The 18,623-nt window shown below is 40.9% G+C and overlaps 1 protein-coding gene across 1 annotated transcript in view; it reads right to left on the reverse strand.

The window, feature by feature from the left end:
* Positions 1-18,108, reverse strand: part of WWC2 (WW and C2 domain containing 2) — a 168,030-nt gene extending 149,922 nt beyond the window's left edge. Inside the window, exon 1 of the mRNA XM_033104491.1 lies at positions 17,848-18,108. Within this exon, the coding sequence (XP_032960382.1) occupies positions 17,848-17,978 (131 nt within the window). The 5' untranslated portion in view covers positions 17,979-18,108. The remainder of the gene's footprint in view (positions 1-17,847) is intronic.
* Positions 18,109-18,623: the final 515 nt, after the last annotated feature.

Raw genomic sequence — 18,623 nt, forward strand, 5'->3', positions numbered from 1 at the left:
CCAAACAATGGTTATAAGGATACTCAGTGATCTCAGTGAGAACTTCAACAAAGAGATAGGACACATTAAAATGGAGATAGAAAACATACAAAAGAACCAGTCAGAAATTAAAAGTACAATAACAGAAATAAAAAAAATACATTACAGGGAATCACAGTAGATTAGATGAAGCAGAGTACTGAATCAGTGATTTGGAAGACAAGGTAGCAGAAAATATCCAATCAGAACAGCAAAAAGAAAAAATCCAAAAAAAATGAGGACAGTGTTAAGGGGCCTCTGGGACAACATCAAGCATACCACCATTCACATTATAGGGGTACCAGAAAGAGGAGAGAGAACAAGGGATTGAAACCTATTTGAAGAAATACTGACAGAAAACTTCCCTAACGTGGTGAAGGACATAGACATACAAGCCCAGGGAGCACACAGAGTCCCAAACAAGATGAACCCAAGGAGGCTCATACCAAGACACATCATAATTAAAATGCCAAAGGTCAAAGACAAAATAAAAATCTTAAAAGCAGCAAGAGAAAAGCAGTTAGCTACCTACAAGGGAACTCCCATAAGACTATCAGCTGATTTCTCAACAGAAACTTTGCAGGCCAGAAGGGACTGGCACAAAAAATTCAAAGTGATGAAAAGCAAGGACCTACAAGATTACTCTACCCAGCAAAGCTATCATTTAGATTTGAAGAACAGATAAACAGCTTCCCAGACAAGAAAAAGCTAACGGAGTTCAAACCACTATTACAAGGAATCTTAGAGGAACTTCTTAAGACCAAAAAAAAAAGTCAAAAATATGAATAAAATGTCAACAACTATATACTAGCAACAATTACTTTTGAGGTAAATGGATTAAATGCTCCAATCCAAAGATAGAGAGGTTGAATGGATTTAAAAAAAAAACCAAGACCCTTACCTATGCTGCCTATAAGAGACTCACTTCAGATTGAAAGACACACAGACTGAAAGTAAAGGGATGGAAAAGTTATTTCATGAAAATGGAAACAAACAAACAAACAAAAAGCAGGGGTTGCAATATTTATACCAGACAAAATAAACTTTGGATATTTATCCAAAGAAACCCAAAACACTAATTCAAGGGGACATATGCATCCATATGTTCATTGCAGCATTATTTACAGTAGCCAAGATATGAAGGTAACATGGGTGTTCCTGAATGGATAAAGAAGAGGTAGTACACATATACAATGAAATATTACTCAGCCGTAAAAAAGAATGAAATCTTGCCATCTGCAGCAACATGAATGGACCTAGAGGATATTGTGCCAAGTGTAGTAAGTCAGACAGCGAAAAACAAATGTCATAAGATTTCATTTATAAGTGGGCTCTAAAGAACAAAATATGAAAACGAAACAGACTCATAGATACAGAGAACATTTTGATGGTTACTAGATGGGAGGGAGGTTGGAGTGGGTGAAAAGGCGGAAGGGATTAAGAAGTAAAAATTTGTTGTTACACAGTAGTCGTGGGGATATAGTTTATAGCATGAGGAATATAGTCAATAATATTGTAATAACTATGTATGGTGTCAGATTCGTACTAGATTTATTGGGGTGATGGGAGGGGGTTGGGAGCAGGGTGAAAAGGTGAAGGGATTAAGAAGTACAAATTGGTAGTTACAATAGTCATGGGGATGTAAAGTAAAGTACAGGGAATATAGTCAATAATATGGTAATAACTGTGTAGTGTCAGGTGGATACTAGTCGGGGGATCATTCATAAATTATATGACTGTCTAACCACTATGCTGTACACTTGAAATTAATATAAAATTATATTAAAGGTCAACTGTAATTGAAAAAGGGGGGGAAGATAAAGCGGAATAAGAGGTTCAAAATTCCAGGTATAAAACAAACAAGTCATGGGGATGTAATATAAAGCATAGGAAATATAGTCAATAATAATGTATAGTGTGGTACAGTGTCAGATGGTTGCTGGACTTACGGATGATCACTTTTTTAGCGTAGGGAATATAAACAATAATGTGGTAATAATTATGTATAGTACCATTGAATAACTATGATGTATACCTGAAACTAATATAATACTGTATGCTAGCTATATTTTAATAAAAAATCTTTAAAAAAAAAAACAAAATAAAGATGAAAACGTAAAACCCGTTGTTAGGTTACAGGCTATAAAAGAAACCAGACAAGGGCAGGATCTGGTCCCCAGGCCAAAGTTTGTCAACAACTGCCTTAGAACAATAGTTCTCACTGAAACAAAAGAAATATTTTGTGTTTAGATGATGTTCATAGCATAAAATGTTTTCCCAAAACTAATTTTGTAACTGAGTTATTGACACTGGATAATGCTTAAACTATTTTACCTGGCAAAACTAAAATATGTAGATATTAAAAATGTTCTCTCCATTGACAACCAACATATCATAGATATTTTCCTACGTCTACATTAGAGTAACAATCATACAAAAAAATCACACGTATCAACAATATCATTGTTTTCCTCCACAAAGTTAGTTTTTTAACTATGTTTTATTTGTTCCATCAATCTTAGACCAGAGGAATTTAAGAGAATTTCCCCTCAAAATACAGACAAGCTAAAAGTAAACAATATTAAATGTAAATGGAAATTTGGGGATATCATGATTAACACTCGTTAGTTATAAATATGAAATATTTGAATTTTTTCTTCTCTGTAGAAACGGTTTTTACTTAAAGAAACATCAAATTATGCACATAATAATAATTCAAGTGGCCCAAAAGTAATTAGATAAAATCAAGTCTTTTCCCCCAACCTGCAGTTCACTCCCCATAAGTAATCACTACTAAAGATTCCTTGTTCAAAAGCATTCTAGTTGGGCTGGCCCGGTGGCTCAGGCGGTTGGAGCTCTGTGCTCCTAACGCCGAAGGCTGCCGGTTCAATTCCCACATGGGCCAGTGCCAGATAGCTCAGTTGGTTGGAGCCCCGGCTCTCAACCACAAGGTTGCCGGTTCAACTCCTCAACTCCCACAAGGGACGGTGGGCTGCGTCCCCTGTAACTAAGATTGAACACGGCTCCTTGAGCTGAGCTGCCACTGAGCTCCTGAATGGCTCAGTTGGGTGGAGCACGTCCTCTCAACTACAAGGTTGCTGGTTCGACTCCCCCAAGGGATGGTGGGCTGCACCCCCTGCAACTAACAACAGCAACTGGACCTGGAGCTGAGCTGCGCCCTCCACAATTAAGATTGAAAGGACAACAACTTGATGTGGAAAAAGTCCTGGATACACAGTTTCCCAATAAAGTCCTGTTCCCTTCCCCCCTCCAAAAAAAAAGCATTCTAGTTGCCACAGATGTCAAATATATGAAAATAAGACTGCATGCATGCATGTGCTAAATTAAGTGAAATCGTAGTATAGATCTCTGTATCTCAGCACCTACACATCTTTCTTATTGATTCACAGTATATTTCATTCTATCTGCCATGATTATGTAACATGAAAAAGGTGTTTTTTCAATAAAATTTATATAATGTATACACAACCTTTTAGGCAGCCGTCTTCTGACCCTGAAAATTCTAAAATAACTGGTTTTCCTACTAACTGATTCTTCATTTTCCTCTTAAAGACCAGAAAGGAAAATCAGCTTTCCTGTTTTTTCCAACCCTCAAATTACTAATTAACTTAGAAGGATTTAATCTCAAAGTAGTGAAAACATCCTTTCTTTACCTGCAAAGGTAACTTTTCTTCTCCACAGCTAGGTCATCACTTCTGATATCTTGATGAAACCAGATGTTTAGATGATTTGCATTTCCATTGTGACTTTCTTTAAAACCCATCAATAAACAAATTCAAGTTCTTTGGGTGGATTGCTTAAGAACTATATAATTGTCACCATGGATGAATATCAGAATAAAGAATATGGGTATTAAAGACGGACCTAGGAACAAGAATTGAGAATACTGGAAAGGAAATGAACTTAGTATACAAGAGGCATGGTCTTTCATGATTTACACATTAAAACCTTTTCCTTAATGAGTTGAATGAATATCCATCTCAAATACTACATGTTAATTTTAAGTTCCCACTCTTATCCCAGAATATCTTTTAGAACTAAGAGTACATCTGTGTTTTTAAAACAGGTATTTTTAACAAAAAATATACAAATCTAATTTAAATTTTCAAAATTAAAATCAAGACTTTTGTTTAAAAAAGAAATTGCTTTCTCCAACAAACAAAATTCACGGCTGCACAGAGGCACAGGTGTGAGGAGGGGGTCCCACACCCCCTCCCGCAGGGGGCTTAGGCCTGTGGGTTCTTCTGAAATCTTCACGGAGAAAGTTATGTTTTCTCCCTGCAAACTGTGTAAAGGACTGGTGCTTCAGGGTTCGTTCTCCGGAGGGAGCTGGGGAAGAGGCGAGAATGCAGGAAGAGGACAAAGGGCATCTCATCGCAGTCCTGTATTCTCAGAGGAAGAATTAATTACATTATCACTATAAATCCCTAAACAGGCACGTTCCCAGACCTCATGCCTCTAACTGGGGAGCTGGCTTCCGTCATCCAACCAAATTCCTAGCGCCCTTCTGGAGAGTGAATCCATGGAAATCTATCAAGCAGCACTCCTGCTACAGCAGGGCCAGGGCAGGCGCTCGCTTTTCATTCAAATGGACCAACCTGTGTCCTTTACGACCACCACTCATTTAGGTAAACACTGCTAGTTTAAACAGCACAAAAGAGTATAATCAAAAAATCACACAACAGAATCCAACAGCAAGTCTAAGCAATCACCAGGAATCAGTAAAATGTAGACTGAAGTAGGGTGGAAAGCAATGAAGCAAATGCCATCAGGACAAAAGGAGTCTTTAAGAATAGTGTTGTGTGGGGAGGACCAGAGACAAGGTTTACAGAAAGAAAAACGTTGGGAAGTTTCAGATAAGTCATGGCCTCTCTGTGCAAACCATTACACATGGCTTCTTTTGGGCCACAATAGTAACCCCGTCAGACAACTGGCTAAAAGGACTCAACGCTTGGCTACCCGGCTGCAGCCCCTTAAAGTCTTTCCTCATTTGAATAGTATTTTAGGAATGTTTTGTCAACGTGTCGGATGATTATTCACTTCTACTGCATTCTTCCCTTCACCATGATAATCATAGTCATCGTGACAATTTATTGTACAGGCAGAACATTCACAACCCTAAATGATGACCTTCTTTTAACCTGCTAAAATTCATATATTTGTCCACATTTCTTTAAAAAGGTTAACTTTAACAACTGTTGCTCATAGCAACACGGGAACAAAAGATTTTTCACATGCATAATCTAAGCCTTTAATTAAAATTCACAAACTTGGATCTCAAACCAAGCCAAAAGTAGAAATGTAAGAATACTAGATTCCCAAATAGAAGCAGATACATACATAACATACTGTTTAGCTACTGCAAAGACAAAATAGGCAGCAACTTGTGACAGGGATAAGGAATGTACAAGTTAAAAGATTCCTTTATAACGATCGTTTTAATGACCGCTTCTGTTCTTCCAGGTAAGCTTCATGGCGTAAGTAAATCAAACAAAAGTGCACGATCCGATCCTCCCTCGTAGTTTCCAAATGGGAAATCACTCCCCATTTATGAAGGTTCTATAGAGCCTGAATCCAAATCCAAGCCGTTTAAAGCAAATTATAACATGGCAATTTATAGAAAGAGATTACTTTCCCCCAAGACTTAAACTCAACTAGAATAGTCAAGGTAAAAAAGAATTCCAATCAAGGTCTGTAACGTACACATTTACGGTGAAACTAAGGCTTTCTCAGACAATAGATTGTCCAAGCAGGGTTTCAATCAATGAAAAAGAAAGAGCTCTAGAAAAGAATCTATAAGAGCTGGGTGAGACTCAACTTCATCGCTTTGAAAATTCTCCATCCTTAATAATCAGTTCACCTATCCACAAATGAGAGCGGGTGTGAAGGGAACAGAGTGTAGGTGGCACATTTGCGAAAGGGAGGGTTCCGCAGAAGCCCAGACGGTGAGAAGCTGTGGTACAAGGTCAAGGGCTTTTAGAAGCAGAAGACAAGGATAAAAAGGATGTACAGCATTTCAGATCTCAGCCTCCGAAAGAATGTAAAGCACTGGAAAATGGCAAAAGTGACAGAATCAGATCAGGCTTTACTTGAGCACCTAATATACACAAGACATGGTGCTAGGTGTCCTGTGAGGGGGGTATAAATAAACCATACTGTGCATGATTTGACCAATGGAAGCCCAAACAACTTGTTTGGGAAAATAAAAACTAAATTCTGAAAAATCAGTTCAATTTGGAGAGTCAAAACATCACGTAGAATTTAGTTTTAATACAGATGCTAAAAATAAGTACAAGAATTAAGGCACTGGAAAATTGAGTGGGGCTAAGTTGTTAAGGGAAGCTTCAAGTGTTGAAACTTTGCTAAGTCCTGAAGGATGGCTATGACTTCCAAACCCCAAACAGGTGGCCAAGAGCCCTTCTGAGCAGTATTTAGAGGCAGTACACAAGTTAAATGCACAGCTTTGACATCAGACAGATGTGGCAGAATTCTGCCACCACTGTTTAACAGCTTTGTGCCCTTAGACAAGTCATTTAACCTTCTAAGCCTCATTTCCTAAAATGGGAGCACTGGCGGTACCTATCAAAGGTTTCATTTAATTAATGATATGTATTAAGAGTGTGCATAGAGCTAGACGCGGAAATAAAACAGAGCAAGACAGACACTGTAGTGGCCTCACAGAGCCTGAGATAACCTATGTGAAGGGCTCAGCAGACGGTACTTACGTCGTCGTCGTCATCTTCACCATCATCTTTTGCACAGTGGCATAAGGTATAGTATGTTCCAGCGAGAACAAATAAACCATCTTAGCTGGAACAAGGATTCACAAAAATATACTGGCATGCCTCAGGGCTCGGTCCTGGAACCTCTTCTTTTCCTTCTCTCCCAGGAATCTCATCCCATCCCACAATTTTAAAATACTGTCTGTGTATACCCAAATTAAGTACCTCCAGCTCTGAGCTGTCTCCCAATCTCCAGACTCCCTATCCAGCTGCCTATTACATACCTCCGTGTGTATGCCTTCATAAGCATCTCAGGTCTATAAACCTGAAACAGAACTCGGGCTTCCTGATCCAACTGGATATCAATCAACCATATTCTTCCCTGGGTCTTTTCCCATCAATAAATCAGCAAATCCTTGATTTTTCTCTTTTCCTCATGCTTCACATATCCAAAGCATGAGCAAGGTCTTTCACTTTTACCTAAAAAAACATATCACCAATCTATTCACTGCTCTTCGTTGCCAAAGCGATCATTCCAGCTCAAGATCTGGTTTCTCACTAGATTATCTCACTGCAATAGCTTCTATGACTCCTTCTCCATAGAGCAGGGAGCTCTTGTTCAAAAATGAGTAAGACTATCTCTCTCTCTCACACACTCTCACACACACACACACACACACACACACACACGCCCCATTATTCCTCCATTCAACTTAAAACTCTCCAATGGCTCCCAAATACCCTTAAAATGTTGATGTGTACAAGGCATATATGATTGGACCCCTTTTTACCTCTCTGCCTCATCTCCTAAGACCCTCCTCCCCCTGTAGTCACACTGGCTGCCTTTCAGTTCCTTGAACATACCGCTCTCCCTAGCATTTTAGGACAGTGCAGTCCAGCAGAACTTTCTGCACTGACGGAATGTTCTATATCTGCACGGAAGGCTATTGAGCACTTACATGCAGCTAGTGAGACTGGGAAACTGAATGTTTAATTTTGACGAATTGAAATAGCCACATACTCCTTGAAGCAGGACTAGCCTTTTCTCTGGGGCACTATTCTCCCAGATCTCCACATTGATGGCTCTTTTCTTATCCTCCTGTCTTAGCTCACTGTCAGCTCCCCGGAAAGGCCCTTCCTGACCACCCCACCCAAAGTAGCTCCCACTAAAACCATTATCAGTGCCTTGTTTATTTCGATCAGAACACATTTGCTACCGCCTTTATGATTTGCCTTCCCCAAACTAGAATAAAAAATCCATGAGAGTATGGACCTTGCCTATTTCATTCGATGCTATGTCCCCAAGATATATGTGCTGGGCATGTAGTGTTTTCAGTGAATGGTTGATGAATGGCTGCATGAATGAATCAGTGAGTGACTGACTAAGGAGTCAGGTCTGTAAAAGCAGGCTGGGGACTGGTTATGCAGGCTGCTGGAAGAAGGCTAGGGTCCTTAAAATACTTACCGGCTCTACAGTGCTCTTAAGGACCCCGTGGGGGCAGGCAGGCTGCGCGGAGGGCACTAAGGGAGGAACCAGGTCTCCATCCTCAACTGACTTGATATGAGTTTTATGAGAACACTAGTGACGCAGATAGATACACAGATGCTCCTTACATATGAGACATCAGGAAATCTCTCCGGAAGGTATCTACATACACTCAAAAGGCATGTCTTTACAGGGAAAAAAGGACCCAAAGGGGCATTAGACAACCAAGTTATCTTTGTGGTACCTGGATCTGCAATAGCAAACCCGGGCATTAATGTTACGTGAAGTATTCTGCCAAGTCACATACCAGGTTATAGTCATACTGTCCTATGAGAAGTGTCATTAGGTGTGTCACTTAGCAGAAAAGGGGAAAGGGAAGCAATGAGGAAAGCAAATGATCTGTTTCTAACAAGTTCAAACACCCTGATAATCAGCAGAAAGGAAAGAACACATAGCATGGACAGAATTACTGACCAGCCAAAATGAACCTAGACCTATAAGCTGACAAAACTGATGACCCAGGAATATCATGTACAATATGGATTTCACACACTCATTCATTGTCACAATTTCAAGGAAAAAGATTGGCATTTTAATTTATCTCTATTAAAAACCGTAACACTACGGAAAACTACAAAGTTTTGAACTAAATGAAACTGCATGCTCTTCAAATCCTTTGCAGTAAATGTTGTTCTATCATGCTTTAAACTTGACTGAATATTAATGCCACTTAAAAAAAATTACCTTCTCATAAAACGGAGCAATGTCAGTAAAGTACACGACACATTCTATATTCTATACCTAAGTCAGAATTTTAATCAGGAGTTTACAGCACAAATTTCGTAAGTCAACATTTACGACTGCTATCAGCACTCCCCTTCAGAGCCGGTGACCACTACAACCCTGGCCACACTGGAGAAAACACGGCACTTGAGAAGCAGCAACAGTCACCGGGAAGGAAAGCCTCTCTGCCTGCTGAATCCTGACACACTCATTGTACAGAAATGCCAGCGATACTCTTTAACTAAAAGTAAGTCACTATTCTAGGAATCAAAACACTATGTTTCTATAAAATTAAATTTCCTACCTCCAGCCCCAGTGAGACCAAGGCAAGTTAAATGTACACCTCTGTTCCAATTTTCTGTTGGGACCACTGGAACTGCTTGGATGTTGCAGCAGTGAAAAAAACAGTTCCCAAAGCTTAAGTTTGTTACTGCACTACTACCCACTTTCCAGCTGGCTCCATTTTCAGTGCTACTCACTCCTGTCTGCACAGAAACATGATTTCTTTACTGACATCAGGGCTAACAGTATAGGAAAAATTATTCACAGAATAACAGTTTTAGCTTTTAGCATCTTTGGAACACTCTTAACTGTGACAGGCCCCTGCTTTGTCAAGATAATACGTGGAATTATTTTCTATTTGCTCATCACCACCAACTTTGTGATTTTATAAATACTAGCAATGTCACAGGAAAGTCAGTTTCCAACAGTAATACAGAGTATTGTAATACTTACAGTTCCAACAGTAAACTGTAAACAAACAACTATGGTACCTCCAAAGGTCCGTTTTTGCCTGTTTTTCTCATATCCCCATGTACAATTCCAACTATTTCAGAGAAGAGCGGGTTTGTAAAACTTTAAGTAACATATTGCATTTCATGAGAAGAAAAGCAATGTGAGAAGCAAGGCAACTCCCTAAGTTCAGCATCTGTGTCTGATTCACCTTTATACTCCACAGGGCCTGGAGTCCACCTTACTTGTGAAATAAATGACTGATCAATGATCACTGATAAACATGCCATTTTATTATAAAAGATTAATATTTTTTAAATGTTTATATGAAATATTTTAAGGACTTTATCATCCCACTTTATATTAGAGGTTGGCAAAATTTTTCTGTAAAGGGCCAGAGACTAAATATTTTAGGCTTTGTGGGCTACATGCAATCTCTGTCACATATTCTTCTTTGCTTGCATTTATTTGTTTATAACCCTTTAATGATGTAAAACCCATTCTTACTTAGCTGGAGGGTTATACAAAAAGAAGACCGCAGGCTGGGATTCGACCTTTGGGCCATAGGTTGCCCACCCCTGCTTTTCAAGTATACCAAAAAACCATAATTATATAGTATGCTCACACTTTGACTAAAGAAAAACACTTCCAACTGTTTTGTGTGTTTTTTTAATAATTTTTAAAAAATAAACTATTTTTTGGAACAGTTTTAGATTTACAGAAAAAAATGCAGTCAGTACAGAGAGTTTCCATATATCCCACACCCACTTTCCCCTATTAGAAAGGTACATAAAATTAATGAACCAATATTGATACACTATCATTAACTAAGATTCATACCTTTTTTAGATTTCCTTAGCTGCTACCTAATGTCCTTTTTCTGTTCCAGGACCCTATGTTACATTTACTCATCACGTCTCCTTAGGCTCCTCTTGTCTGTCACATTTTCTCAGACTTCTCTTCTTTTTGTTAACGACAACAGTTTGAAAGAACAGTGCTCAGATATTTTGTAGAACATTCCTCTGCGTAGATTTGGTGGGTGTTTTTCTCATGATTAGATGGCGGTTTGGGGGTGGAAGACCACACACACAAAAAGGTACCACTGTCATCACATCATATCAAGGGTACATCAACATGAGTGAATACTGTTAATATTTACCTTGATCACCTGGCTGAGGTAGTGTTTGTCAGGTTTCCTCCAACTTTTTTTAAACACAATTAATAAAAATGAATTGAATTCTTAACACTTATAACTAGCTAGAAGGTTTTAAATATCAAATCATTTTGAATAGGCTCACTGTATACACACGTTATGACTCATTATCTATGTGATCCACATCTATGCCTCATAAAATATATCACATGTGAGATGAAGACAAAAATTAATATGTACTTTGCTAGTATATTTGACTTTTAATTCTTCTCAACTCTTCTTCCCAGGACTATTAGAAAGGAGGGAGGTAACCATTAGGCTGAATTAAAATGATATCTAAAAATGTAATGGACAATACTCGAAGTTTCTTTTACTTTTTAAGTGATGATTATGTAAACTAGATTGGAAGCAACGTGAGCTGGGACAAATCTTATCGGCTTTATCTCTCTCAGAGTCTAGGGTACCTAGCTGGCTGACACAATAAAAACTGTTTATTAATTTATATCTACAACTTCATTGTTAAAATAATTCAAAGCAATCAGATATGGGAGACGGGAGAGTGATGTAAGACTAAAAAGAACTAATTTCTCTTATCTAACTTTTTCTTGGTCAAGTTATAAGTGAGAGGACATGGAAAGATGGGGAGAGTGACAAGGGCCAAAAGGCTAGAATAGAGGGGAAAGCTTGGGTCAGATTAAGGCTATCTAAACACTCTGAAGAGGGAAATGCAAATCAAAACCACAGGAAGAAGCTACCTCCTACCCAGTAGAAATGGTTAAAAAAAGACAAAATAACAAGTGTTGGAGAGGATGCAGAGAAACTGAAACCCCGGTATGCTGCTGGTGGGACGTAAAATGGCGCAGTTGCTGTGGCAAATAGTTTGGCAGATCCTCAAGAAGTGAAACATAAAATTATCATATGACCTAGCAATTCTACTTCTAGGTGTATATCCAAGAAAACTGAAAATATATAGTCATACAAAAATGATACACAAATGTTCATGCAGTGTTATTCTTAATAACCAAAAAGTGGAAACAACCCAAATGCCAATCAGCTGAGGAATGGATAAACAATTCCGTTGTATGTCCATACAACGGAACATTATTCAAAGGCATGCAAAGGAATGAAGTACTCACACATGTTACAGCATGGATGAACCTTGAATACATTATGCTACGTGACAGAAGCCAGACACAAAAATCGTATGATTCCATTTATATGAAATTTCCAGAATCGGCAAAATCATGGAGACAGTAAATACCACAGATTTGTGGTTGGTGAAGGCAGCAGGGGTGAGAAAAGAATGGAGAAGAACTCGTAATGGGTATGAGGCTTCTTTTGGGGGTGATAAAAACATTCAGGAATTACATAATGGTCATGGCTGCACATTGCGAATACAGTAAAAACCACTAAATTGTACACTCGAAAATAGTTAAAATGGTGGATTTTATGTGTTTTTTTTAAACCTCAATAAAAAATAAAATAATTGGACAAAACCACTTAAGACACTGAAAACACTCTGAACTTTTATTTGGAAAATCATTTTTAGGCCACAACTTATATACATACCGTGCCTTTAAAATCTCTTTCCTATTCTATATTCTTCGGTGGTAAGTCTTTAAAAATGGATGAAAGAATTAGTCTAAAATTCTAAATAGAAATCAGTTCAACCAACTGTCAATCGAGTTCATAGGACTAGAGCATGCACAAACTCAGGCCCCAGCTCAAGAAATTTACTTTGTGTTAGGGCTAACGGTTTCTTACCATTTCAGTAACTCCCACATCAGCAAAATGACGCTGGCCACGCCCCTCTACAGTGGTGGCATCCTTTTCCCACAGACATTTACTCAAAAAGAGTAAGCAAATGCCATTCCCAAGGCAACAGCTCCAGCTCCCACAGGCAGGCAGCACAGGACCTGGTGGGGCCGCAGGGCAGCTTCCACACTTACCCTGGTGCACCGGGCTGCTCCACAGGGAATCTCCACGGTGGCTTGCCTGCAGGCCAGTCACAATACCTGACTATGTAGCTTACAACTTAGTGATATGCAGCTAAAAAACATTACTTATTTATAAACAATAGTTTTTCTTGAAAAAGCAATTATTGCCCTGATTCTTCCAACAAAATTAAACTGCAGATTATGGATTATTAAAGTCACTGAAGAAATCTTAGTCATATACTAGCAACTACTGCTCACTGCAACAATCATTATAGCAAATGGTGATGAAAACAAGAAATATTTCTTTGGGAATTTTTGGAAGATAGCACAGTTTAGTTTAAGTTAGTGCTTCCCAGAGTGCTTTAAAAAAAAACAAAACAAACAAACAAAAAAAACTTCTTTTAACAACCTCTCCCTCTCCACATTTCAAATACCATAATCACTTAAATAATTCACAGTAACCACTTGGCACCCAGACCCAGAGCCGTTTCCAGCAATCTATGACACTGGCAGTTCTGAATAAGACTATCAGCACTGATTTTGTTTTCTTCGCACTTAGAAGTAATTCACATCTTTGTACTATTAGTCAAAATGTACCAGCTTAATTCTCTCATTATTTTTAATCTAACTGGAAAATCAATTGTCTTTGGTTGTTGGTGGTTATGGGCATATTTTTTTTGAAAGCCCAACAATAAGAAACTGGAAAATTAGTAGCTCCACTAGTGTTCTTTCATTAATTTAACAACTTTCTTCGTTAATTGAACTAACTGACAGTTAACATCTACCATACAGAAAGGATACAGAAAGCAGTAATAAGCAATCAGGCCTCTGGAGTTCACACTCTAGTACTAGGTTTAGCAAAATTACTTGCTTTGACTTTGAAAGAGAGACAACACAGAGTTCCCCGGATCCTTATCACGTGCTCCAGACTGGGCACAGACTGCCACAAGGTAACCCAGTCATCGATGATACCCATCTGACATCCTCTTCCTCCTCCGTCACCCTCCCCGCCCCGCAGGATTTCTTCCCTTCAATGAGACAGTACAGGTTGCTCAACATCTGACACTAGCTATAAACCAAAGAACATGGTCTATCAGCAAGTTTTCATGTAAAGTCGCTGCGTGGTGGCAAATCTTTTAAGTTCAACTAGACAAAGTTATTGTATCTCTGGGTAACATTCAATCCAAGGACAGAAAATGAGCAGAAGTCTACCGGGAGTCTGTAAAACCACTCACCCAGTCTCTGAGGCCTGCCCAGCTTAGCCCCCTACTGCTCCAAGAGGCAATGAATCCATCCAAACTTTTTCTCCTGTGTTGAATTGTTGAATGTAGTTTTTTTTTTTTTTCTTTAAAGCACCAGACCATTTGGCTGTGATCTATGGCCCACCACAAACACCACTTGGTGTGGTCAAAGAGTACCCATAGTGAGCAAAATAAAGGTGAATGATGGAGCAGACCTGCAGAATAACACTCCTGGGTGAGTGGCCCACTGTGCGGTGGGGGGCAAAAAATCATGGACAGGGATTAATTAGGGGGGATGAGGAGGACAAAGCCAAGACTGCTATAGTAAAATTGTGATCTATTCAGGGACAAAACAGAGCCCTTAACTCTTCCCCCAAATAGAACTTCTAACGTGCCCAAGAATACACTGAATTTTCAGTTATACCTCAACCTGGGCTGTGGTTCAATGGAGTCAAGTTGATGGGTTTCCAATCCACACTCCCAAGGTATTCATGAACTAGACCCTACATGTGGCTAACTCAGGGATCACAGAATCATACAAAGTCAACAGAAACCTTTGAAGATCAATAAAGAGTGGTCAATCAGCCTGAACAATCAACACTGGGCAAAGAGGTTCTACTCCACCCAGAGACTCCTGAGCCTGTCCAAGTGTCCAGCCAGTCTAGAGGAATGACAAGGACGAGGGCAAGGGCTCTAGTACCAGACTATGTGGCTTCAGATCCTGGGTGGACATTTAACAGTAATGCCAATCTCTCTGTAACTCAACTTTCTTATCTGTAACTGCAAAATAATCATAGCACCTACCTCATAGGTCTAGTGGGAGAATAAAATGAGATCACAGTAAAAAAGTTAGCACAGTGGCTGTCACACAATAAACACTGAGTAAATATGTGCTAATACAGCTACTATTTTCAGGGGTAACCTAAACTACCATTCAGTTCCTAAATTAGAATGACAACACTACAACTGTTACTATTTGGCTGCGCCGTAATTATGGGCCCCCAAATATCCCTATGAGGTAGATGGTATTATCTTCATTTTAGAACTGAAAAATGGAGGTTTACAGGGATTCATAAATTCACATAAGCTTACTCAATAAGTGGTGGAGCAATAAAAACTTTTATCACATCTCAGCAAAATTTGCATTGTCATCTACCTCCAAAAGCTTAGAAGTACTGGAAAAGAATACTTCAGTATTCTAAAATCAGTACTTATTGAATAAAATAATATTGGCGTAAAATCTCCCAACCTTCCCCACTAAATCTGCATAATTATTTATACAATCAGAAATATCTCTCAAATTCTGACAGACTATCAAAAACAGGATTCTTTTCCTTAACATAAATATGACTGGATAAATCATCATGATCATTTTAATTAAATGGCTTTAAAAGTTCAAAAGTACTGCAGACCCACAGTTTATCAAGCCACTTTTCTTTCAGGGTTTGTAATTTGATCCGGTAGAAGAATGGGCACACTCCAACTGGTCTTTGTAACATTTCTCTTTCCATATGTTTGGTGAGTGTAGAACAAAATTGACTAGAGTTACCAGTTACTCCAAATACCCTCCCCCAATATCTCTTATGCTATTTAGCAAGACTTACAGACATCTCATTGTCCTAAAAGAAAACACAATCAAATATGTCGATGTTCACACTGATCTCATGGAATATTTTTTAAAACTTGAATACTTAGATCCAGAAATATTTGTAACCAAATTTATAAATACCTAAAGAACCAACAGCTTTAAGGAAAACTGAAATAACAAGCCATCTTAGTCAAAACTGTTTGTCCCCATCAAATGAACTGCTAACCCAGTTTCCTGAAAACAGAGTTCATAATAATTGTTAATCCATTAATAGTTTAAAAGACATGCTTAACTTGCTTAAGGAATAGCGATATGGATAAGCCAAGCCATATAATTTTACTTCACTTTCTATCTGCGTTACCTCGGCATTACACATTCTTATAATCCTGATTGGTAAACATAAATGAAATGACATAATAAAACATGAAAATGGAAGCAGAAGAGATCCTAAAATGCCTCAATATGTCAAGAATTCCTAGCAATTTCAATGATCTAAAACTCCAAGTATCAGAAACCAGAAAGAATTACCACACAACTGTAAAAGTTAAATATTTATACAGGTGCCTTAAAAGCCACTGTTGGGTGCCTACCATCACTGACATTTACTGTCTGTTAAGTAGTTTCAAAGTGCAATAACTGGCTTGAAGCGTGAAATTTATGACAACAACTAATATGTCTGGAGAGACTGTGAAGGTGTGATGCTTGTCACAGCTTTCATCAGGCCAGCAACAGGCAGCCAGGCTGTGGCAAGACAGAACCTCAGCACAGGTGCCTTTTCTCATTTCAGGAGGGAAACCTAAACCGATACCTTCATGGATAATTTAATAAGGATTGTTCCATAAATTTATAATGTCATTTATGACTTTCTTATAATTGCTCTTTAGTAGCTTTCAAAAACAATATTCTTTGGATAAAAGTAACTGGGAATATAAAGTATGAAACTATTTCAGCTTCAAACTGAGAAAAGAGGAATGTTTCATGGGAGAAGCACCTACAAAGGTTATAAGCCCCTAAGGCCACATTCCATAAAAAGCTGGAAAGAAGTTTCGGAAATGATGAAAGTCCAAATGTTGGAGTTATCCCTAATAATATACATATTATTTAAAATTAAAATTAGGAATATCTCCTTAATGGACAATTTACAAATTTACAATTAGGAATATTTTCTATTATTCTTATAATAATTCTAACTATAAGAAATTTTCCTTGTAAGGATAAAAAGAAAGATGGGCTAGAGGAACATTTGTGAACAGCTCAACTTCAGCTGCTTAACTTCTTAAACGATGATTTTGTCATGCTTCTCCTTCACCTCTCAACGGGAAAAGTCTGTGTTGAAAACTACAAGAAATCATGCTAAACTCAAGTCAGAGTTCTTCAATAACCAAGGTTAGTTTCAGTGTTCATTTCACCACTTCTTACTTCAAAATAGAATCTGCCTATTCAAAGTCTGAAAGTCAGTTCAAGTTTTCAAGTGAAGACTAACACTAGGCAGTAAAACGCCAAACAAACGTTTCTAAAATCTGAGGGGCAAAGCCCATTACACCCACCACCAGGGCCCAGGGAGGAAGGGTGCCTGGAACTCCGCTCCAAGCTCAGGACCTCCAGGCCCCGTCAAGAACTTCCAGTCAAGGCTGAGAATCAAGGGCGACCAGAGAGATGCCACAGGTGGCCTGGACGGCTGGTTCCCCACCTTGCACGTAGGCCTCCTCCGGGGCCCAGAGCCCGTCCCCGCCTCCCAGACCGAATGTGCCCTCCAGCCTCAATTCAGCCAACCTTAGGCGGTGGCGAGCTCGGAACAGGGCTCAGGTGGCCCCTCTGGATCCGTTAACTGGACACAGAGTGCCAGCCCGAGGCGCCAATTCCACCGATCCCTCAGGGCCCGGAGTGTCTAAAGGTCCCGAGGGGCGTCGGGAAGTGGACGGCAAAGCGGCCCTGGAAGGGGCGGTTCCAACTGCCCCCCGCCAGGGCGCCTGGCCGGCTGACGCAGCCCGGCTTGGGCAGAGCGTCCCGCGCCTCCTTCCCGGGACCCATCCCTGTACCCCGGAACCGGCTACGCCCCACGCCCCCCGCGCTGCGATCGCCGCCGCTCGGCCGGGTCTCCAGGACAACAGCCACCGCCGCGCTTACGAGGCGGGTCCCCGCGCCCACCGCGGCCCGGCCGCCCACCTGTCCCGGGGGTCGATCCAGCTGGTCCTCCTGGTGTTGTGGTCAATGTAGAAGACCTTGCCGTCGTAGTCCCTGGCCTCCTCCCAGCCCCGGGGTAGCGGCAGCTGCCCGCTCCCGGCCCTCCTAGGCATGGTCGGCGGCCTCGCCGGCGGGCGGCGCCTCCATAAGGACCCGGCGCGAGACGCGGCGGGAACGCGACTGTCCGGCCCGGCCGCCGCACCCGACGCCGGCGCTGGCTAGGGGCTGCCGGGCGCGGGACGCGGCGGGGCCACGCGCAGGGGGCGCCTCGGGAAGCAGTCCAGGAATCCGCCGGGGATCAGTCCACCATGTCTGCGTCGGAGCAGGCGATCGAACCCTCCTCCTCCTCCTCGCGGCCGCCGCCGCTGCCTCCGCCTCTTCCTCCTCCTCCTCCCCGTCCCCCTGTGGACGCCGAGGGTCGCGGCGCCCAGGCTGCCAGAGCCGCCGCCGTCTGGGCTAGGATCAGGGAAGCTCGGCAGAGCGGCGGCCGCGGCGGCAACGGGCCTCCTCATTTGCATGCTATTAGCATGCGCCCCGCCCGGGCCCGCCCCTCCGCCCCGCCCCTTGCCGGGTTCATCTGCATGCACATTCCTCGCCGCCACATTCCTGGGCTTAACCCTGCCGCTCCCGGGGCGGGCAGCACGAGCCGGAGCGACCGGCCAATCCCGGGCGGGGGAGGGGAGCCGAGGGACCAGGTGGGAGGGAGAGGGCCGAGGAATGCACTGCTTGCTCCCTCCCCTTGACCCCGAGTATCTCCC

The sequence above is a fragment of the Rhinolophus ferrumequinum genome, chromosome 4 (assembly GCF_004115265.2).
Source record: "Rhinolophus ferrumequinum isolate MPI-CBG mRhiFer1 chromosome 4, mRhiFer1_v1.p, whole genome shotgun sequence".
NCBI lineage: Eukaryota > Metazoa > Chordata > Mammalia > Chiroptera > Rhinolophidae > Rhinolophus > Rhinolophus ferrumequinum.